Consider the following 25,642-nt stretch of genomic DNA (forward strand, 5'->3'; position numbering starts at 1 on the left):
TTGTACTCGTTTGGCTTTATGACTAGTTTGATCTGAGCGTCAACGATGAATCTTATGTAAATATGAAACGCGCGTCTGGCGTATTAAATTATAATCCTGGTACCTTTGTTAACTATTTTATCATTTTTTTAACAGTAATTATCTTTTATTCAAATTAAGTGATTTATCACAATGATGCTTACCAATAGTGCACACGGTAGATAGCCCTGCAAACGTTTTCCATGTAACTGTGAACAACACATGGTAAGGTTGAACATATTGTTATTACTCAATGTACAGTAATTTAATTTTTGGTGTAACGAATTTTTACATTTATTTTAGCAGTTTTACAATTATGTTATATGTGTTAGTGCTTATTAAATTATAGACGCAATTAAAATGAATTGTTGATTTTTTTTGACACAATGAATATAACCAAGGGAAACAAATCAATTCAAATAAAATACTGTGTATGCATATTGAGGATCTGCATTCAATATAACATATTGTGGATTCATTCTTTTTGTTTGAGTAAATGTCATGGATTGAAGACAAATTTGTTTTGTCCTGATATTTCATTGCAAAGAGACTGTATACATTGGTGGCCTTTGGCTGTGATCAGCTTTTTGGTCGGGTTGGTGTCTCTTTGACATATTTTGCATTTCCATTCTCAATATTATAGAGGACACTTTTACTTCGTTGCACGTTCAAGTATGTGGTTAACATTTACAAACAAACAAACACATATTGGTGTAACACAAATAGAAGTTGATCTAAAGTAACCATCAAAATTAATCTTTTTCTATCTCAAACTGCGCTATAGAAGAGAGCTCTGAAGTAGAATCACGATTGCTAATTTTAAGCATTGATATATATAAGCCTTACAATTAACAGCTATACAAATACACCATTCAAGGATTCATATTTGATATATACCTGGAGTTGAGATGTTGTTTTCTTGTGGTACGTACTTTATGATACTTTGGTTTTCATAACTGTTGACTCTGAAATATATATAATTAGGAATATGAGCGGCAAGATTTTTTTTGTGTGATAATAAACATACAAAATATCAAATTTAATGAACAAATAAAAATATAATCACATTAACAAGTCTACTAAAACACATGAGGGATTGACAAAGCTACAGCTATACACATACAGATATCAATCGCAGAACAATCGGCTGTATTGTAATACACGAAGGTCACTGTAGCAACACGTTCGATTAATTTACCTAGCCTAATATTCTGTGCATACAAAGCAATGTGTGTTATCTAAAAGTGAAACATGCATTTATGCCTTATTCAAATGTCTTCTTCAGATATTTTACCTTTCGTTCATAATTGGTCTGCATTGACTCATTGATGTGTTTATTCTTATTTGACTGCATTCGTAATCTGAAACAAGCAACATAACAAACAAAAAAAATCAGTTGACTTGAACCTGTATAATAGATAAATACCTGTCATATAAACGGTAACATATGGAGAAAACAAATAATGTCATATTTAAATTTAATAGCTCATAAGATATATTGATGGCTGAATACAAAAACAATCAAGGCCATGTGTTCATGATTTTCTAATCTTTGTGCGTACGTTATTTTGTAAATCTATTTTGTTTAAAGTATAGACTGTTGTTCGTACGTCTTATTTGTTTTTATTGTCGGAGTCGGATGTTCTTAGTTATTGTGATCTGTAGAAAGATCTATATCAATGTTGTTATTTTCTGTTTTCCTTTGTTTTAATGCAGATGAATAAATTACCTGGTGCAAGTTTAAAAGGTGAATCAGGGCATTTCTTTAAATAGCATGAACAATCTTCTTCCGATGGTATACAAAAACATGGATTTCGAGGTTTCTTGAGGAAATCATAACCCCGCGTGTAGTCACATCTGCAGGTTGCATCAGTATTACGATTTCCATTGCCGTATAATACTTGACCCTCTTCATTACATTTAGACTTCAGAAATATACAGTTGGTACTGACATTTGTGTAAAATGTAATTGGCCATGGCTGGAAGCGCTCTGATGAACGAATGTCTGCATCTAATCCACCACGAAGAACATGTTTTCTACCTACATGTAGAGAATGTTTTCTCAAATTACTTTAATGTGATCCCAGTTCGTAGTTTAGAAAAACATATTTTTAATTGTCCTATTGATTGTAAGTTTCAGCAAAAAACTATCTTTCGACACAATATTTACAAAGGAAAACTGTATAAGTTAATTTAATAATACATAACATGTGCAAGCAATTGTAGTCCACACATTGAGCCTATATTTTAGATATAGATTTACATAGATTGTAAACAGTTAAAATCAAGATCAAGCTTTAATTAGACAAGTACTTTATTTATTATTATTACTTTTCCTGTTAAAGTCTTTTTTTTGTTATATCTACTTTAAAATCGTATACAATAAGCAAATGAGGATGTTAAATTTGATGTATGCCTTTTTGTGCTTCTTCGTTACATTTGTTGTTTTTATAGTGATTAAGATGATAACACAATGTTGACTGCTGTACCCCTATTTTTGACTTTTTTACTCTCTGAGTATGTTTGTTTTGTTCACGCATCGTTGACAATGTAATGGAATTTAATGCGACTGTCATTCAATTGAGAGGTTTAGCTAGCTATAAAACCAGGTTCAATCCACCATTTTCTACATTAGAAAATGCCTGTACCAAGTCAGGAATATGACAGTTGTTATCCATTCGTTTGATGTGTTTAGAATTTTGATTTTGCCTTTTGATTTTGGACTTTCCTTTTTGAATTTTCCTCGGAGTTCAGTATTTATGTGTTTTTAATTTTTATCATCTTTATAAACAATTTGTTTACCTGGCTGTAGAAAATCAATGATAGTGCAGTTTTCAGAAAATCCATTAATAAGATCATTCTTCAGACAGAAATACTTAGATGGATTTTGACAATGACTTCTTGCACGTATTGACCACTGGGCTGGTTCGGGGCATTTTAATGGGAAAGCCACACAAACATGAACCTGAAATGTAAGAATAAGAGTAATTCACTGCAATGTATTGATGAACTTTAATTTGATAATTTTAGAACGAGTTCCGTGTTTACATATTTGACCATGCGCACAGGCTGACGATATTTTCTTCCGAAATAGACATATGATGAATAAAGTAAGCTGTAATATCTTGAATAATAAAAAAAGTAGGGTTTGTGTGTTGAAAACTTAAAATAAGCCCATATCAATTTGTATTGCATTCTTTAAACGAACGTTTCAAATTCTAATGTGCATGACGCGTGTTTCTATCATATACTTAACCTTCAACACCTATTATAAGTTAAGGACGAGAAGTCTGCCAAAGTGGATATATGTAACACCGAACAAGATCAAAACTTAAAGATAACGACATTGATATCAATACGGTCCGTGTATATCTGCGTCCATTCGTTTTTCGTTTTGAAATATCGAAAACAAAAAACAAAAAACGAAAGTGTTTTCATTTTTCGTTTTTGATTTCATAAAAACCAAAATGAAAAACGAAAGTGTTTTCATTTTTCGTTTTTGATTTCTTAAAAACCAAAATGAAAAACAAAAGTTTTTTCGTTTTTCGTTTTTGATTTCACAAACAAAAAACGAAAAACAAAAGTATTTTCATTTTTCAATTTTGATTTCTCAAAAACTAAAATCGAAAAATGAAAGTGTTTTCATTTTTCATTTTTGATTTCACAAAAACAAAAAACGAAAAACGAAAGTGTATTTATGTTATCTTTCCAACACTGTTTAATTGACATTCAAAAAATGACAATGTTGTCATTTGTCATTCATTTAAAGGTCGTTAAAGTATACATGCACAGCGGTTGTCAGATCAATAATACTTTAATCGAAGATAATGTCGACGGATGTAAAAGTCTTTATCAATCTAAACAATAAGGGTGCTTGATCTTTACTTTTAAGTTTGGAGAGGTTAATCTAAGATGATAATATTGTAGCGTAACTAGCCTCTTTTACAAATAAAGCAAACTATATATTGTTGGCGAGGGAAGGGCTCAAGGACTCCAGAAGAACTGGAAAAAATGATACAAAATCTTTCACACCCTTTCTTAATCTAAAGCGCAAGTTTTAATTTATCTATTTTATAATGTTCTGGTCTCGGAGCAAAATATATAGATACAGTGTAAGACTTTTAGTATTTACATGTATGAACAATATCAAATGACATATGTAGGATGATGAAAAAAATAATGTAATCCACAAAGTCAAGTGTGTGGCTATTGTTAGTTTAAACATATTTATTAATAGTGGATTGGAAATTTTCTCACCGGAACGGGGATCGAACCAGGAACTTCTGTTTTTGTATAGTCCGATGCACTAACCTATGTTACTTTTGTATAATGAGGATCAATGGTCTAGTTCCTCGTTGAAGACCCTCCAGCTCCTTTTAAGATGAAGAACAGGCATAAAAGCCCTGTTCATTAATAATTTGTATTTTCTCTATATATTGTGTGCGATTTTGTCCCGTGTACATTTACTCCACATCTCTTTATTTTCTATTTCGGACCTGGACACGGCTCAATGCTAGTTTAGACCTCCAATGTTAAAGGTCGTATGTTTTTTTTTAAATTATTTGATGCCATGGGATTGGGATTTTTAGCTTTAATGTAAACCATGTCAGGTTTTTAACTTGTATTTACAGCAAAGATAGCCAGTTTTGTGTTCTGTAATATCATGACTGTAACAGTTTAATTTAGTTTTAATTTTACGGTCGCATCGGAACTTCTCAAAACATCTTTCGAACAATATCTGGACGTCGGTTTCGTGGGCATGTACAATTGCTAAATCACACATGAACGTTCTTTAGTCTTCGTAGATCTATTCCAACTTGAAGTCTTTTTGAGTCTACGACAAGCAGAATATGATATTTTATACCATTAAATATTGAAGCCATAGTCATGAAGATCGATTACTTGATTGATGTTCCGTTAACGTAGCCGCAGAACAAAAACGCGAGAGCTACTTTTTAATATTTCTACCATTTTAAGTAATTTTCCACTCACAAACACAATAATATTTTAAACATTTATTAAAATTTTTTTTTTTACACTTTTAACTTTTATGTTGTTTTAAAATATCAATTTGACTTCAATTTGGGATCCCGCTAACATTGGGATCCCGCCACATTCAAAATGTATGTGCCTGTCTCAAGTCTGGAGCCTGCAATTCAGTGGTTGTCGTTTGTTTATGTGTTACATTTTTGTTTTTCGTTCAATTTTTGTGCATAAATAAGTTAGTTGTTTGAATTGTGTTACATTGTCATTTCGGGGCCTTTTATATCTGACTATACGGTATGGGCTTTGCTCATTGTTGAAGGCCGTACGATGACCTATAGTTGATAATTTCTGTGTTATTTTGGTCTCTTGTGGAGAGTTGTCTCATTGACAATCATACCACATCTTCTTTTTTTTTATATTTATATGAGTATATTAAATAAACATGTATATACCAAGCTAAGTCAGTTTATATCTTGTTTTTCGTCTGACTATACAAAAGGCCAGGAGAGCTACTTGATAGATCAGGTTGACTGATAAGCTGTCTGTATAAAGTAATGGGACAATGCATGGCATAAAGACATCACCAAATCACCGTATGCAATACTCAAAAAGACACCCAGAGCTTACCATATAGTCATCAACTACCCACCAACAGGCCGTGAGCTTTGGTTGGGTCTTAACTCAAATCCAAGAGCACAGCAAAATGTCAAAATATTCTATTCAAACTGGGTGATCTGGGAGAAAAACATTGAAATTTTCCAAAGAAATACACACACCCCTCAACTTTTAATAAGGAGATGTGCAAATGAGTCAACTACCCAACAAAGTTCAAATGTAGTGGATGTAAGCAATTATATATAGGCAACCATATAATCTTCAACAATGAGAAAAAACATACGGTAATGTCGGGCTTCAATAGTCCATGAATTGAAAAATATGAAAAAGTTCAATTGAGAAAAATAACAGCCTGTTTTAAAACAACATGAATTACGAAAAACACACATAAAAGACATCAACAAACGAAAACCATTGAACTACATGGTCCTGAGTTGGAGCAGGCACATGCAATATATTGTGGCGTTTAACATGCTTGTAAACAGCCGGGACAGTTTTGTTACAGCACAGCATAAGAACAAACTATACAAATCAGTGGAAAAGGACTTAACGTATGAGATCGATACAAAACAGAAGGAAAAAAAAAGGTCTAACAAAAACACATACCGAATGTGGCAGGGTATTTTTACCCCGTTTTCAAACAATCAAAGTACTGAAGTACTGAACATCGAATGACTGCAAGTTCTTTTGGATTGTCACAAGCACTTCACATCACATCTCTATACTTGAAAGTGAAGTTAATGTACAGATATATTTTTTTTGAAACTCAGTACACATATTCTATATCATATGATCTTTTTAATTTCAATGCCAAATATAGAGTTCTGACCCTCAATTCCACGGTCCACTAGACATGGAAAATGATAGTGCGAGTGGGGCATTTATGTGGTATGGACACATTCTTATTCAAATCCTTTATTAAAGATGTCAGTAAATTTACTACAGATAACACTACATTTGTAAATTAGACGAACAAATCTAATCAAAATGTATAACTCTAAATTTCGTAATACTTATGTGTACAGTACTTGCAACCTTAGGCGTTACTATTTCAGCGATCAGTCAGCGGTCATCGATCAGTCACCGATCAGTCAAGTTCGCGTCAAACTCACGTCAGCAATCCGTCAGACTTATAGTAAAAGTAATTGACTGATCGGACTGATCGGACGGATAGTACCGATCGACCTTGATGACGGATTGAACTTTAATACGTCACATGATAAACTAATACAAATTACGGAATCTTAGTTTCGTTTAATCTAATTAAAATGGCGACTATTGAAAATCGAACGTTCAATTATACATTTTGTTTATTAATTATTTAGCAAAGTTTTATGAATTGAAATGAAAAGAAATGTACAGATAAAACCTAAATTAAAATATCATCATTAAAGAATGGTCTTTTTCGTTTTATTTAGGTTATATATTTTCAAAACCGGCGAGTTCTAAAACGGTGTCTACATCGCGGTTTTTATTTTATTATTTTCCAAACATTCTCGGGAAAAACAAAATGAAAGAATCAGTTATTGAAAAATGTAGTCTATTTTTTTTCAATATTTTAAATTTTTGTATCCTTATCATCATAAAATTCCTAAAAAAAAAACCTATCATAATCACGGACTTTCTATATTCTCGTCACAATCGAAGCATTTAAAACAACAAATTACAAAAATAACTGCTTTTAACAAGAAATAGAAATAATTTTCAACAATGCAAACAACATTACATTATATTTTTCTGAGAGTCTTTTTTTTAATAAAAAAAAAGATAACTACTCCTAAACAATAAAAAGTACATCATTACATCTCAATTCTAATTAGCAGACTTGTCTCAAGATGGTAAAATAACTGATTTCAAATAAAATAATATCATCTTTAACAAAAAGAAGAATAATTTTGGTTATTCTAAACAATGCAAATAAAATTTTAGTATGATTTCTCTGACATTCCTTTAATTTTATGAACAAAAAAACTATTTCAAACTATAAAAAATATTTGCATTTTAGGCAACGTGTACAAAAATTTAATATCTTTTTCCTTAAAGTAAGCATGTTTTATGAGGAACAGCCAATCCTGATAAGTAATGAAATCATATGACGGTTAATAATTTGTATCAAAATAAATCAATAACTGCATTCTTATTCCACAAAAATAAAAGTTTAAGTATTCTAATTCTCATTATATCTCAATTCTAATAAGGAGACTTGTCTCAAGATGGTAAAAATAACTGATTTCAAATAAAATAGTATCATTTTTGATAAAAAGAAGAATAATTTTGATTATTTTAAACAATGCGAACAAAATTTTAGTATGATTTTTCTGATATTATTTTAATTTTATTAAGAAAAAACTATTCTAAGCTATAAAAAGTACAAAATTCCAATGGCGGTCAATAATTCTCAGTCAAATGAAAAAATATTTGCATTTTAGGCAACGCGTACAAGAATTTTATATATTTTTCCTTAAAGTAAGCATGTTTTATGAAGAACAGCCAATCATGATGTACAAAAAGTACTGAAATCATATGACGGTTAATAATTTTTATCAAAATAAATCAATAACTACATTCTTATTCCACAAAAATAAAAGTTTATGTATTTTAATTCTCATTATATCTGAATTCTGATTAGAAGACTTGTCTCAAGATGGTAAAAATAACTGATTTCAAATAAAATAGTATCATTTTTGATAAAAAGAAGAATAATTTTGATTATTCTAAACAATGCGAACAAAATTTTAGTATGATTTTTCTGATATCCTTTTAATTTATGACAAAAAAACTATTCTTAAATATAAAAAGTACAAAAATCCAATGGCGGTCAATAATTTTCAGTAAAATGAAACAATATTTGCATTTTAGGAAACGCGTACAAAAATTTTATATCTTTTTCCTAAAAGTAAGCATATTTTATGAAGAACACCCAATCTTGATGTACAAAAAGTACTGAAATCATATGACGGTTAATAATTTTTATCAAAATAAATCAATAACTACATTCTTATTCCACAAAAATAAAAGTTTATGTATTTTAATTCTCATTATATCTGAATTCTGATTAGAAGACTTGTCTCAAGATGGTAAAAATAACTGATTTCAAATAAAATAGTATCATTTTTGATAAAAAGAAGAATAATTTTGATTATTTTAAACAATGCGAACAAAATTTTAGTATGATTTTTCTGATATTATTTTAATTTTATTAAAAAAAACTATTCTAAGCTATAAAAAGTACAAAATTCCAATGGCGGTCAATAATACTCAGTGAAATGAAAAAATATTTGCATTTTAGGCAACGCGTACAAGAATTTTATATATTCTTCCTTAAAGTAAGCATGTTTTATGAAGAACAGCCAATCATGATGTACAAAAAGTACTGAAATCATATGACGGTTAATAATTTTTATCAAAATAAATCAATAACTACATTCTTATTCCACAAAAATAAAAGTTTATGTATTTTAATTCTCATTATATCTGAATTCTGATTAGAAGACTTGTCTCAAGATGGTAAAAATAACTGATTTCAAATAAAATAGTATCATTTTTGATAAAAAGAAGAATAATTTTTATTATTTTAAACAATGCGAACAAAATTTTAGTAGGATTTTTCTGATATTCTTTCAATTTTATTGAAAAAACTATTCTAAACTATAAAAAGTACAAAATTCCAATGGCGGTCAATAATTTTCAGTAAAATGAAGAAATATTTGCATTTTAGGCAACGCGTACAAAAATTTAATATATTTTTCTTTACAGTAAAATTATTTTGTGAAGAACAGCCAATCATTATGTACAAAAAGTACTGAAATCATATGACAGTTAATAATATGCATCAAAATAAATCAATAACTGCATTCTTATTCCACAAAAAAAAAAGTTTAAGTATTTTAATTCTCATTATATCTGAATTCTGATTAGAAGACTTGTCTCAAGATGGTAAAAATAACTGATTTCAAATAAAATAGTATCATTTTTGATAAAAAGAAGAATAATTTTGATTATTTTAAACAATGCGAACCAAATTTTAGTATGTTTTTTCTGATATTATTTTAATTTTATGAAAAAAAACTATTCTCAACTATAAAAAGTACAAAAATCCAAAGGCGGTAAATAATTTTCAGTAAAATGAAACAATATTTGCATTTTAGGAAACGCGTACAAAAATTTAATATCTTTTTCCTAAAAGTAAGCATATTTTATGAAGAACACCCAATCTTGATGTACAAAAAGTACTGAAATCATGTGACAGTTAATATTAGTATCAAAATAAATCAATAACTACATTCTTATTCCACAAAAATAAAAGTGTAAGTATTTTAATTCTCATTATATCTGAATTCTGATTAGAAGACTTGTCTCAAGATGGTAAAAATAACTGATTTCAAATAAAATAGTATCATTTTTGATAAAAAGAAGAATAATTTTGATTATTTTAAACAATGCGAACAAAATTTTAGTATGATTTTTCTGATATTCTTTTAATTTATGACAAAAAAACTATTCTTAAATATAAAAAGTACAAAAATCCAATGGCGGTCAATAATTTTCAGTAAAATGAAGAAATATTTGTATTTTAGGCAGCGCGTACAAAAATTTTATATCTTTTTCCTGAAAGTTAGATTATTCTATGAAGAACAGCCAATCATGATGTACAAAAAGTACTGAAATCATATGCAGTTAATAATTTGCATCAAAATAAATCAATATAACTGCATTCTTATTCCACAAAAATAAAAGTTTAAGTATTTTAATTCTCACTATATTTCTATTCTGATTAAAAGACTTGTCTCTAGATGGTAAAAATAACTGATTTCAAATAAAACAGTATCATTTTTAATAAAAAGAAAAACAATTTTGGTTATTTTTAACAATGCGAATAAAATTTCAGTATGATTTCTCTGCCATTCTTTTAATTTTATGAAAAAAAACTATTCTAAACTATAAAAAGTACAAAAATCCAATGGCGGTCAATTATATTCAGTAAAATGAAGAAATATTTACATTTTAGGCAACGCGTACAAAAATTTTATATCTTTTTCCTTAAAGTAAAATTATTTTATGAAGAACAGCCAATCATTATGTACAAAAAGTACTGAAATCATATGACAGTTAATAATATGCATCAAAATAAATCAATAACTGCATTCTTATTCAACAAAAAAAAAAAGTTTAAGTATTTTAAATCTCATTATATCTGAATTCTGATTAGAAGACTTGTCTCAAGATGGTAAAAATAACTGATTTCAAATAAAATAGTATCATTTTTGATAAAAAGAAGAATAATTTTAATTATTTAAAACAATGGGAACAAAATTTTAGTAGGATTTTTCTGACATTCTTTTAATTTATGAGAAAAAACTATTCTTAAATATAAAAAGTACAAAAATCCAATGGAGGTCAATAATTTTCAGTAAAATGAAAAAAATATTTGCATTTTAGGCAACGCGTACAAAATTTTTATATCTTTTTCCTGAAAGTTAGATTATTCTATGAAGAACAGTCAATCATGATGTACAAAAAGTACTGAAATCATATGACGGTTAATAATTTGCATCAAAATAAATCAATAACTGCATTCTTATTCCACAAAAATAAAAGTTTAAGTATTTTAATTCTCACTATATCTCAATTCTGATTAGAAGACTTGTCTCTAGATGGTAAAAATAGCTGATTTCAAATAAAATAGTATCATTTTTAATAAAAAGAAGATTAATTTTGTTAATTCTAAACAATGGGAACAAACTTTTAATATCATTTCTTTGACATTCTTTTAATTTCATGAAAAAACAACCTATTCGAAACTATTAAAAGTTCAAAAATCCAATGGCGGTCAACAATAACCATTTTCGTAGAAATAAGTTCATGTTAACTGAGTCATATAATACAATTATGTATTATATGTCTCTGAGGTTTATAATATTTAATACGAAAATATTAATCAACACAAACAATTTAACGCTCTAAGCATCTTATTCTGTTAAACTATTTTTACTTTTTTATTGCAACTAATTTTATTACAAATTATAACGTGTAAATTAAGGTGTCTTCGTAGAGGTCCGCGTTCATCGATTGTAAACACTGTGGAGTTCGGTTTATATAAGAATTTTAAATATATACGTATCCGTCCGATCCGTGCATAAATTTAATTTACTGATCGATCGGTGACAGTTGTCAGGGTAACTCTTACATAGGTTATTTGACTTATCTGACGGATCCTATGGGTCACCGATCACCGATCAGTCATCGATCAGTCAAACATCCGTCACCGATCATTCACCGATCAGTCAAGTTCACGTCAAACAGTAACGCCTAAGGTTGCAAGTACTGTATGAGAAAATTAATATATATATATTAATTTTAATAAGATTGTTGAACGAACGCGTTCAATCTTAGGATTTTATTCTTGTCAATTTTTCCGACCGAGCAGAGCGAGTCGAAAACAATTAAATAGACGTCTTTCAAGCCAAAGTTAATATGTTTGCTATACACACATATGATTTTATTAAACTTGGTTATCAATTGTTAATCCTAAATACAGTCCTAGATAATAAAAAATCATGAAATATTTGGACTAGTAATAAAAAAATCACAAAAAAAAACAGTCACTGAGTTGTCGTTTGTTGATGTCGTTCTCGCTTCTCGTTTTTTTTAGCTCACCTGGCCCGAAGTGTCAAGTGAGCTTTTCTTATATCTTGGCGTCCGTCGTCCGTCGTCGTAACTTTTACAAAAATCTTCTCCTCTGAAACTACTGAGGCAAATTTAACCAAACTTAGCCACCATCATCATTGGGATATCTAGTATAACAAATGTGTCCGGTGACCTTGCCAACTAACCAAGATGGTCGCCATGGATAAAAATAGAACATAGGAGTAAAATGAAGATTTTGGCTTATATCTCAGAAATCAAAGCATTAAGAGCAAATCTGACATGGGTAAAATTGTTTATTTGGTCATTATCTATCTGCCCTGAAATTTACAGATGCATCAGACAACCTGTTGTTATGTTGCTGTCCCTGAATTGGTAATTTTAAGAAAATTTTGCAGCTTTTGGTTATTTTCTTGAACATTATTATAGATAGAGATAAACTGTAAACATCAATAATGTACAGCAAAGTAAGACCTACAAATAAGTCAACATGACAAAAATGGTCAATTGACCCCTTAAGGAGTAATTGCCCTTTATAGTCAATTTTTAACAATTTTCATAATTTTGTACATTTTTACAAAATATTTTCCACTGAAACTACTAGGCTAAGTTCATAATAGATAGAGATAATTGTAAGCATCAACAATGTTTTGTAGAGTAAGATCTACGAACACATCACCATCACCAAAAACACATAGACCAAGGTGAGCGACACAGGCTCTTCAGAGCCTCTAGTTATATATAGAGTTTAGACCTTTGGTTTTCCCGTTTGAATGGTTTTACACTAGTCATTTTGGAGGATCCTTATAACTTGCTATTCGGTGTGAGCCAAGGATTCGTGTTGAAGAGGGTACTTCAACCTATAATAGTTTCCTTCTACACATCGTGACTTGGATGGAGAGTTCTCATTGGCACTCATACCATGCACATCTTCTTATATCTATATATTCTTTCGATATTTTTGATTGGGGTCTGGAGCTGGCATGTCAGTTACTGCTAGTAGTTCTTTGTTAATTTATGAATCATATTCGTTTTGTGTAGTTTTTTTGTTTACTATTTTGTCATCGGACTCGGATTTCTTTTAAACTGAGTTTCTCTGTGCATATTGTTGTGTGTTTGTTTATTCTACATGAGCTAGATATGATTGTATAGCGGGAGAGTTGAGATCTAACAAAGCATGTTTAGCCCCGCCGTATTTTTGCGCCTGTCCCAAGACAGTAGACTCTGATCTTTGTTAGTTTTTTATGTTTTTTTTTGTCTAAGTTAAGTGTGACGTCCATTTTCACATTACTAGTATATATTTTTATTTAGAGACAAGCTGAAGCCCGGATTTTCTCGTTGTGTTGAAGACTCATTGGTGGCCTTCGGCTGTGCTCTTTGGTTAGGCTGACTGTTGTTTCTTTGACACATTTTTTATTTCCATTCTCAATTTAATTGATTGATCAATTGATTGATTGATTGATTGATTGATTCATTCATTCATTGATCATTTTACTAAAAGCAAAAGTCATGATCATTTGAGAATCCTTTATTTGTATTGTAGTGTTAATTTCACCAATGAAATTCGACATTAATGTTTGTCTTATATAATATTAAATTTCTTTGTAAACTCTAAAATTACCGTCAGATTATAATAAGACACGCAAGAATAAAAAAAAAATATTTGGCCTTCAATGACTCAACCTTTTTTAATGTGAGTAACTTCATTGTTCACTTAGATTTCGATTTTGATATTGTTTTTGCAAGTTTCCATAATAGATTTCCGATAATTGTTCTGCATAAAACCCTATGAGAAAGCACATTAACTAAATTTTCTAAACGTTTATTGGAACCTAATGATTTGGCAAGGTGTTGCAATCTGTAATGAAAAAAAGTTACAGCCGATTGCACTGAGTGTGTAGGCAAAGGTATCCTATCCTTGGTTAGCTTGCTTGTATTATTAGGTTAGGTAAACTACCCTCCTTTAAGAGTAGACTAGTTCGACAAATAACCAATCAATCTGTCTGTAGGACTAGGCTCCTTCTACAGGAGGGTGGTATACCTTACCTAGTTACTTCATAGTTCAGCTAACAAACAAGCGATCCAAAGATATTACCTTTGTCTACACACTCAATGTAATCGGCTGTAATGAAAATGCGGAGTTTGTGAGACCAGGCTCCAGTCGGTAGCAGTCAGTTTTCAAATATATAAAAACAAATATTGCATAAGACTCAAACGTACTTAAAATGTTTTTATTAATATATAACCACTATATCATCAGTTTTTTAAAATATAGAATGAAATTCAAAACAGTGTGGCTATGGCCATTGATTGACACATCAAATTCATTCATTGACTGGGACAATTTACGTGAACGTTTGTCTGTAACGACCACTGTTCACGACGTACCTACGGTAGACATTTAAACTGTGGGGTTACCAAAGGTTTCTTAACGCCTTTAATTATAAAATAATTCGAAAAAATAATCAGGAATAACCTTTATGTTTTGATTTATATAATTGATATAAATCAAAACATCGTGTTATTTCTGATTAATTTTTCGAATTACTTTATTAAGGTGTTGAGAACCTTTGGTGACCCCATAGTTTAAGTGTTTTTAAAAAGTACATAGTGAGAAGTGGTCGTTACATACAAACGTTCACCTAAATTGTCCCAGTCAATGGATGAATTTAATGTGTCAATCAATGACCATAGCCACACTGTTTTGAATTTCATTCTAATTAAGCAGTCAAAGACACTTTTCAATGAATTTTAAAATTTCATTTATGGTTTATTTAAGAATTGAATGCTTTTTTTTTGTTACTTCATTGAGGTGTAAAGCGATGACCGAAAAACATTTTGTATGAAAAGCGGAAGCTCTTCATTCTGAAAATGTACGCACGGTCAACGCTTTTACAACCCTATGAAGTTACTAAAAGAAGCATTCAATATTTATAATTACATGTTTTAGCTAGGATCATCAAAACACGATTTTTATCAAGTTTTTATTAAATTCACCTTTGCACTTTATTGTGGGACCTCGTGTCATCATGAATAATGATTTTCGTTGTGTAATGTAACATAAGACGTGCAGTTAGCCAATCAGAATAACGAATTATAATGAAACATACATATTATGTTATTATTAGTTATATAAAGCCAAAATCAATCGCTTTCGATATATTACGCAGCGTACTGCCCGCTTTACATTTTAAATAGTCAACACTTGGAGTGTTCATAGAATCGTAAATAATTATGATTTTTTTTAATGATGACAAAATTGCACTATTGGGTGAAATAGCTTTCCTTATTATCGGCATCCTGTCAAATAGTTCATGAAAAGTAATAATAATTCTGCATTAAAAGAAAAGAAAGTTGAACTCGTGCTTTAACTTTTTTTTGCCACACAAAACTGTTTTTACAAAACATTCTACCTCTGAACTAGGGGATTTCGCTTAAATATGACTGGACAAAAGGTTTATTTTTTGTATTCAAAGTATGGTGGGCAAGTAAATTATTTATTAGCTTAAAAAAGATTGATCCGTGCTATAAATTTACTTTTAATTTTGATCAAGTAGGCCCTAGATCTCTAGCTTACGTTCTCACCTAGAGCAGATAAAAGTATTGCCGCAGATTTTTTTTTATTAACTGTCTGGTAAGGGTTTTTGTAGTGTATACGACCTCAACTTTAGACCTACTTTAGAAGAAAAAAACTAGGCAGAACAACACCCTGGATTTTTCTACTGTAGACCCAAGCTACCCAGCTTACCTTTGCACCTAATGAGGACAATTTGTATTACATTTTCGGTAAGGATGGGGTTCGGTGTTCGACCCCAACTTTGGACCTATCTTTGAAAAAAAAAATAAGCTAAACAGCAACCTTGATTTTTTTCTCCAGCAGACTTCAGCTACCAAGTTCCCCTTTACACATTGTTCGGACAGAAGTATTTCCGTAGACATTTGTTTATTAACTTTTATGTAATGATGGGGTCAGTAGGGTGGGTAACTGCGGTCCACTTGAAAAATATTTACAGGGACTCCAATGTGGTGTGGTCTATGCAGAACAATTACCGGAAATCTATGATAGTTTAATGTGATATGTAAAATGTTGGTAAATAATGAAAGCATGCTTCTGAATTAATAGACATAGAAATAACGAGAAACCATATGATAACCAATAGCAATCTCCCAGAGACAAACTAACGTTCATTAAGGCAACTAGTATGATGGTCTGGATTCGGGGTTCTTAATTTCTGTATTCTGTGATATTTTATGCCATATCTCTCTATTCTTTATACTTTGTGACAATTATTCTCTTATCATTACATTTTAACACCATTATTCTATCTACTTTATTTATTTCTTGGTCCATTGTCTCTATTGTTTAAATTTTTTGTCCACTATTCCCAATTCCATAATCCCCCATCAACGACCTCTAGTTAATGTCACCTTATAGTCTTCACAAATAAGCAAAATTAATACCCTATAGGCTCCTAATGACAAACCAATTTAATATCCCAGTTTGAATTGTGAAATTGCGGAAATTTTGAAAATTAAATCAAGCAAAATACATTATCGTCCTCGTAGTTCGTAAAATACTGGCAGATGGATCTTGGTCATCAATTCTAATAATCTTGGATCGACCTTTCTAAACTTAAAAGTAATAAAGTTCCCGCATCCATATTGTTCCGATTGCTAAAGACTTTTGCATCCGTCGACATTATCTTCGATTAAAGTATTATTGATCTGACAACCGCTGTGCATGTATACTTTAACGACCTTTAAATGAATGACAAATGACAACATTGTCATTTTTTGAATGACAATTAAACTGTGTTGGAAAGATAACATAAATACACTTTCGTTTTTCGTTTTTTGTTTTTGTGAAACCAAAAATGAAAAATGAAAACACTTTCATTTTTCGATTTTAGTTTTTGAGAAATCAAAATTGAAAAATGAAAATACTTTTTTTTTCGTTTTTTGTTTGTGAAATCATTTAAATTTTTAAGAAATCAAAAACGAAAAATAAGAACACTTTCGTTTTTCATTTTGGTTTTTATGAAATCAAAAACGAAAAATGAAAACTCTTTCGTTTTTTGTTTTTTGTTTTTGATATTTCAAAACGAAAAACGAATGGACGCAGATATACACGGACCCAATACGTATAGGGCAACTCTATCTGATATTATTAGTGAGTTGTTGTACGGTTCGTGTGACTCAGTATTTTGATTTATATGAAGCGTTTTGAAGATTGTTTGATTTTTCTCTGACTTTCAATTTTTATCGTGCCTTTTTGCGTTATAGTTTTGCATGTAACCTTGATATCTTTTGTCTATTTTGTTAAAAAATATCTAACATCAGTATCACCTTGGATGTATTATTGTAGCATATTTACCTGTTCAATATGATGAATTTAATCACCCATTTAGTCATACAGATCTAAATAATGTACAGCTTCTTTGCAAACAAAATTGCATTAAATAGTGACTACGAAGGACCGATTGGGCTTTAACAAGAAATGTTTATCTGGATTCTCTCTGTAGCTGTAGCCTTGCAAATTATCACGTATAAACTTATATTCAGCGTGTTTGTTATGTAAAAAACAGTTTGCTAAGTCCTATTATATCAACCTAATTTTGATCTGATATGTAGGTACACAGTTAAACACAAATCAATCTATCTTTATAGTTTAACGGAACATAACAAGATAAGCTGGAATCAATTTTAATGTTACCGGTTTGGAAATAACTTGATGAAATATATATAAGACAATAACAAGAATAGTGTATAAATTTCGTAAAAGATTAACAATGATGCATAATGGCCTCAACATAATATTGCAAGTGGCAATACCAACAAAGCATATCGCTTTAGGTTATGTGTATAGATATGTAGTACGCTCTCTCTCTCTCTCTCGCTCTCACGAAACTTACCAAGCTCAGTAATCTAAATAACATGGCTGTACTAAATCCGTGCTTTATTTCTTTGAAAATACTTCACCTACAAAAATTAAATTGATACATAATCTGAGGGTGCCACCATGTTCTCCTTTTATTCAAAATATTGATACGTAACAAAATTTCAGAAGACATCTATATACCCTTATAGCATGTATAGTAAATCAGCCATATTTTTTTATGTCAGGATTCTATGTATAATACGATGGACAGCAACTTTGCAATACCATCACAACATTTTTTGTTTGCATGAATTAAGTGTGCCAGTATGTCTCCTTTTATTCAAAATATTGACACGTAACAAAACCTCAGTAGTTTTGATAACTCATGCTGACTTGTACAACAAAACTATTTGACCGCATTGACCAAAACTGACCATACGTGCACTTTAATTTGTAAATCTATATATACCCGCATAGTAAATGAGCCAAATTTTTAATGTCAGGATTCAATGTATAATACAATTGACAGCAATATTGCAATACAATAACAACAAATTTTTGTTCGCATAAATTTAGGGTGCCAGAATGTCCTCCTTTCATACAAAGTATTGATACGTAACTGGGGCCTTTATGTCTTCTCCTGGCACTCCTGTGCACAATTTAGTAGGACCGCAAATGTAACCAATAATATTGGAAAACAATTAATGCAAAAAATGATCCGCATAAATTGAGAGGGTCAGCATTTCATCTCTGTTTTCATAATATTGAACAGTCACTAGAGGTAGTAGTTCAAGATGGCATGTAAAACAAATCTATGAGGCCGCCTCATCCAAGTACCAACACTGACATGTGTCTGAATTCATTTGTACCTTTTAATAAAAAAAGTATATGAGTTTCTCCTCTGGGAATAGTATACTGTTAATCTATTATCTCGGTTTATTGAATTTGTTTGTAGTTAAACGTCAAGTGGCAAATATTTCATTCAAGTGCACATCTACATTCAGTATAATTTTGGGAAGTCCAATACATCAATTTATCGGCAAAGACAAATCTCTCGACAAATCTGACGAGATTGTTGTTAGTTTTACCACACCGTATGTATCCGGACACTGTACAATTTTCCTTAGAATATTCTGCGGAAAATAGAATAGCAAATCCAATGCAAACAAATTGAATAACAATGAAATATACATGCATGTGATATCCCATGATAATAAGAATATTCTTCCGATGCGTTGGATAACCTTTCTATCTGCCTTCTAATAAACAAACACTCACATATGATAGCTCACATGATAGCTCTATGTGGTTGTATAGCCATTGTTGTATATAAGAATATATCAAATGAAATAAAGCAATTTTGTTGATATTTATAATATATAGTAGAGTCTAGCGAGTAAAGAAATTTGCTATCTGGGGAAAAGCAATGCGAACGTTGTTGACATATTTTAATTAAAGCTTAATTCTGATATAAAAACTCTTAAACACGATAATCTGTCATAAACATGTCCGTATGTCTGGTCAATAGCAGACTTGTCCACAGGTCTGGTCTAGGGCAGACCTGTCCTCAGGACTGCACAAAAGCACACTTGTCCACAGGTCTGGCCAAAAGCAGTCCTGTCGATAGGTCTGCAGCAGTCCAAAAAAAGCACACCGTTGGTCTGGTCCACCAACGACGAAGTCAACTTGCGTTTCTGCTTAAAAATTCTCAAGTTAACTTAAAAAGCAGTCAACAAGTCTGCTCTAAGTTAACTGTTGTCAAGGTTAGGACCGCACCCAACTGTAAGCTTACAAATCTTTCTAGAAAAAATGAGCAATTTAAATGGACTTATATAAGTCATTTTCTAAACGATAAGCTGTTTTCCAGTGTTTAATACTTAATATTGACAGGGTTCAATCTATGTCGGCTAAGTGTAACCATAAGCTATAATTGTATAATACCAATAGAAACTGTATCATGGTACCTTTGATAACTATTTACACCACTGGGTCGAATTCTCTTGTTGACGTTTCGTCCCCGATGGTATATCCAGCCCAGTAGTCGGCACTTCGGTGTTGACATGAATATCAATTACATGTATATGGTAGTTTTTATAACTATTCTGAAACAAAACTTAAATTTTACAAAAAAACTAAGGATTTTTTTATCCAAATAATAGACTAATGTAGGCGTATTTGGCACAACCTTTTGGAATTTTGGGTTCTCAATGCTCTTCAATTTTTATACTTGTTTGACTTTATAACCATTTTGATCTGTGCGTCACTGATGTAGAAGAAACGCACGTCTGTCGTATCAAATTATTATCCTGGTACCTTTGATTAACTGTTCATAATGAATTCATTTATACAAAATACGTACAATATTTTGAGTTAGTCAGACTAACGACTGTAACTGTACTACGAATATAAGTACATCGGGTTCTCACGTATTCTTTTGGTTATGAAAAATCATTTCCCAATGTGATTTGACTATTAATGAAATATACAAATCATGATTTAGTGTTTTCATTAGAATGACTTTTTTTTCATTTGAGAGAAGAAAAAAAAAATGATTGATGGTACCACTCAGACTTCTTTTACAAAGTCAGAAGATGCACTAAGGACACCAGAGGCACTAGCTCGAATTAAAAAGGATAAAAGGGAAAAGTGTATAATGTATTGTGTATAGGGAACGTGTATGGTGTAGTAAAATATTGTGTATGCAACATGTTGTTTGATTTTAAAGATATTTTATTCATTAAGATATGAAAAGGATTGAGCAACAAGCACAGCTTGTACAAGCTCTCTCCATAATACATGTACAAGAAGGTATAATTTAATTGCAACACCTGTATTTAAAATAATGCTATTTAGTGTAACAGCCATGCTACTTGTGAGCACACACGAGCAAATATATGTTAACAGTGTTACTTACTAAATGCAAAGTATATTTAGATATATAGGCAATTAGTCATCAGTTATCTTAAGTACCTTGAAACATGCAAATATCCTTCATAAGTCATTAGAAATATATATATGGCTTGAAAGCGACACTAAGCTTGCTTATTGGAATAAAATAATTAATATTGGAGGGTAGAAAAAAAAAAGATGAAACATTAATTAAGTAAGTTTCAAACAAAACATTGAGTGTCACTGATATATTCCTGAACAGATTTAAAAATAGCAATATTCATATCATATGAAAATAATTTGTTTTTAAAAAGTAGTAATTCAACATTATCAACAATGGAGTAAATGGAATCAAGAAGGATCTGTCTTCCATCATTATACTTAGGGCAAAAAAAAAAAGAAATGTTGGTTATCCTCAACAGAATGGTTACAGTTTGTGCAAAAAGTGCAAAAAGTGTTCTCGGATAAGAAGTAATTAAACAAATGAGAATTAAGGTAACTAGCATTATTTCTGAGTTGACAATGACTTATATTAAGTTTCCTTATCCCATAGTTGAAAGGTTTAAATATATCATCAGTCCTATATAACTTATCCAGTCCATTTCTAAATAAACCCAAACTTGGTGATTTTTGTAAACTCAAAGGAAGACTATTCCAAAGTCTTATAGTGGAAGGAATGAAACTATTAAAATAAGAGCTAGTTCTAGCGAGAGGCGGGTGAAAAGTGTTATTTTCATTTCTCAAAATATAAGGGGTTTGTCTGGGAAGATAAGGTTGAACTAACTCGTATAAGTATGCAGGTGTCATCCCATTTCATATTTTATAGAATAGTATAAGCGAATGTTTATTACGTCTATTCTCCAGAGTTTCTAAACCTAATTTAATATAAAGTTTTTGTCTGGAGGAATTACGTCGTAATCCTGTAATAACTCTAGCAGCTTCTATCTGAATATATTCAAGAAGCTCAGTCTCATATATGCTGGGAGCAATTGCCCCAAATAACATCACCATATTCTAATATAGGTACATGTATAATAAAAGCATAATAAATACGTATAAGTGAACTCCTATCTTATAAGTGTTTAACTTGACGAAGCACAGAAAGCCGAGAGCATGCTTTTTTATAAATAATATCAATATGCGTGTGCCATGAAGCTGATGACTGAAATGTTATCCCAAGATGACAGTGAATATTTATTTTCTCAACCTCTTTGCCATTTATCCCCAAAAAATACAGGTTGATGCTCCCTTTCCCTTCTAGTAAATACAATATTTTTAGTTTTCTTAGAGTTAAATTGAACAGCCCATGATTTTGCCCAATTTGAGATAACATTCAAGTCATCAGTCAAAGAAGCAGCCGCTACAGCATGATCAAACATGTTGTTAGGAGCATAACGTGTTAAAAGAGAGGCAAGCGAAATCAAAGGAGCAGTAAAACTTATAAGTCGAAAACAAACTGAAAACGCCATGGCTAAAAAGACCAACAAATAAAGTAAACAAATCATAACAATGAAAACTAAAAACTGACCAACACAAATCTCATCAAAACTGGGAATGATTTAAAGTGTTCAGGAAAGATAAGGAGATCTTGCTCCCATGTGACTCTCATCGTGCTGCTGATGTGAGTACAAATCAGGTAATGAGTCTAACGTGGAGAAAATTTGACGGGATTGTTGTTACGACATTTGGAACATATCTGCTTTCAACATGATCAACTATGAAACGAATATTCAATAACGGTCAACAAAATCTTGATGGTGTATGTAAAATTTAGGAAGGGGTGATTATCAACACTTTATAAAGGAAATCACGAGAGAAAATACAGGCCCTGGGGTATCGTGCCAACTCGGCACTACTGGAATGTTGCTTCATAGAAATTGAATGTTTACAATTTGGAAACTGAGTTATTTAGTGAGAGACAACATCTGTATAGCGGAAAGTAAGTTGAAGAATACTGTTCTTTTTTTCTTAGATAATACGGGACAGTTTTTCAAGAAACCGTCTGCAAAAAGTGTTCATCCTTCATGGACTGTACCAAAGGTATTGTGATTTCAATTGTCTCCTTTAAATCTACTTCAGCGGAAAAAAATGTATGTCAGAATCAACAATAGTTATCAAAGGTACCAGGATTATAATTAAATACGCCAAACGCGCGTTTCGTCTACATAAGACTCATCAGTGACACTCAAATGAGGTAGATAGTTATTTCATTTGCAACCAAACCAAATCTACCTTATATATCAAAGAGAATTTGTTATTACTCTGTATAAAAATAAATGGATGCAATATTATTGCCATGACGTTTATATTAATTTGCCAGATACAAACGTTAGGTTGTATGTCTGACTCTGTTAAGTGTTTAGTGTGTTTCATTTTAGGTTGGCATAATATTTGTTATATTTCGTTTCTGTTTAATGACATATAATTATTCATAACCTTGAACATGCTGAACCAATTGTCAATAAGCAAAAATGTTAAATTCTTGTGTTAAATGGATTGAACATTTACCCTAAAAAATTACTTATCGATTTCATTTATTGAGAAAATGTACAGCTTTTCATCAACAGGAAGCCATGTACTGACCAATACGGAAACACCAATACGCGTTTGTTTAGTGTATGCATATGCAAATGGTTTAACTATTGAAACGATTATGAAATGCACCTACCTTTACTCAGTAATTTTCCGATAAAACACAAAGGACGTATCCGCCCCTAAACTATGTTCTCCTAATAAGAGATAAAACACTCGATCTACCTTGTATTTAGTGCATTTATCAAAAGTCACAAGATAACCGAACAAATCAATTTAAATGTGTGCGTCTTATCTCTAAGTAAATACTATTATATTTATTTGTACTTTGTTTAAAAATTCTGCAAAGCAGCTCTGCAATGTTTTGGTACAATCCAAGATTCTTATATCCCTTTTTTTGTAATTAAAATCTTCTTGTTTCTACGGCTGTAGTATTTTAATAGAATGATGTGAAATATCTTTATGCGTTGCTCAGATTTTAATGTTTTTAGATTGTGGGAACAAAAGGCACAACAAAAGAAATGAATTTAAGTACATTCATAATTCTCTTTTAATCATATACAAAAGATAAATGGTTGAAAAACATTACTGCAAATAATCACAGAGATCAATGAATCCCTCTCTTCAACAGTAAACATTCATGTTGATATATGCATATGATATTTAATAATGTTATAAAACAATTAGGCATATTCTGGTATGATCTATTCCAAATAAAACAAGGTACTGTATCCTGACTAATACCAGCTGCATAGATTACTTAATGTCGTAGGGTTTAACATATTTGCACACGGTCAACCTCACCTAGAACAATGTGTAACAGCACGTAACAGGAACAAACTTAACCAACCGGATGGAAAAGGTTTACCTTACGAGATCGACACGACATACAATCATACAAATATCACAAAGACTAACAAGACCTCAAAATAGATCTAAGAGATCTTGCAGTTATTAAAAGTAAAATCAAAGATAGTTATAACAGGTACATTAATCAAAATTTCACGACAAACATATCAATATGAACACATTCAGCCGATGTAAATTGAAGACTTCTGCAAAAGTCTGAAACAAGCATGACCTAGTGCAACGCCAAAAGTATTTTTTAAAGCAACTTTGAATTTTAATTGTTATTAATTAATTTAAAACCATAACTAAAAAAAGAGGGCAAGAAATACCAGAGGTTCATTCAAACTCAAGCAGACAACACCATGGCTAATAAGGAAAAACCAATTGACGAACAATAGTACACAAAACACAACATAGAAAAAAAACTGAGCAACACGAACCCCTACCAAAAACTGGGGGTGATCTCAGGTACTTCGGAAGGGTAAACAGATCCTGCTCCACATGTGTCACCTGTCGTGTTGCTCATGTTATAAAAAAAAAAACACACGACAATAAGTCTAATTCGGTTGTCACACTCAGGTAAAAGGTACGGGATTGCAGTTACGACATCAGGAACACATCCGCTATCATCTGTGAATCGGCTAGTCCATTACGGTCGACTACAAATGTAACTTGTGATGGCGGCCGTGAAACTTATTAAGGGATGACTTCAATTCACCACTGTGAACTCTTTGTTTAATAGCAGCAATCCCTTACAGGGAAATCGTGATATAAAATACAAGGCATGGAATATCGTGTCAACTGGGAGATAAATACTCCGTATCTCGCTAGACGCTCCTGGAATGTTGCTACATATAAATGGGAAGTTCACAATTGAGAAACTGATATCATCTCTTTTGTCGGAAAGTTTTGTTCTCAATTGACCCTCGTTGTCAATTTCTAGACAGAAGTCACGATAAGAGGCACACTTAACTGTATCTGCTGTATCATTTTTCTCAAGTTCGATGGGATATATTTGTTCATTTTAATCACTAAATGTTGAATTATTTAGTGAGAGAACATCATCTATATTGCGGAAAACAGGGTGAAAGGATACAGGAAACTCGTTTTCTTTCTTCCTAAGAAGGTTCTGAATGAAGTCAGCCTCATATAAATAAAGGAACAAGTCGGCAAGAAGAGGCACACAGTTTGCTTCCATGGAAATGCCGATTGTTTGTTGAAAACACGTCC

At 31.1% G+C, this 25,642-nt stretch overlaps 1 protein-coding gene across 1 annotated transcript; it reads right to left on the reverse strand.

The window, feature by feature from the left end:
* Positions 1 to 138: 138 nt before the first annotated feature.
* Positions 139 to 18,254, reverse strand: LOC139504227 (uncharacterized). The gene is made up of 6 exons (XM_071294294.1): positions 18,177 to 18,254; positions 2,821 to 2,983; positions 1,748 to 2,059; positions 1,313 to 1,379; positions 916 to 983; positions 139 to 227 (listed from the first exon to the last, which is right to left on the reverse strand). The coding sequence occupies exons 1-6, from the start codon at positions 18,198 to 18,200 to the stop codon at positions 139 to 141; spliced, it is 723 nt and encodes a 240-aa protein (XP_071150395.1). The 5' UTR covers positions 18,201 to 18,254.
* Positions 18,255 to 25,642: the final 7,388 nt, after the last annotated feature.

The sequence above is a fragment of the Mytilus edulis genome, chromosome 14 (genome assembly GCF_963676685.1).
Source record: "Mytilus edulis chromosome 14, xbMytEdul2.2, whole genome shotgun sequence".
Taxonomy (NCBI): domain Eukaryota; kingdom Metazoa; phylum Mollusca; class Bivalvia; order Mytilida; family Mytilidae; genus Mytilus; species Mytilus edulis.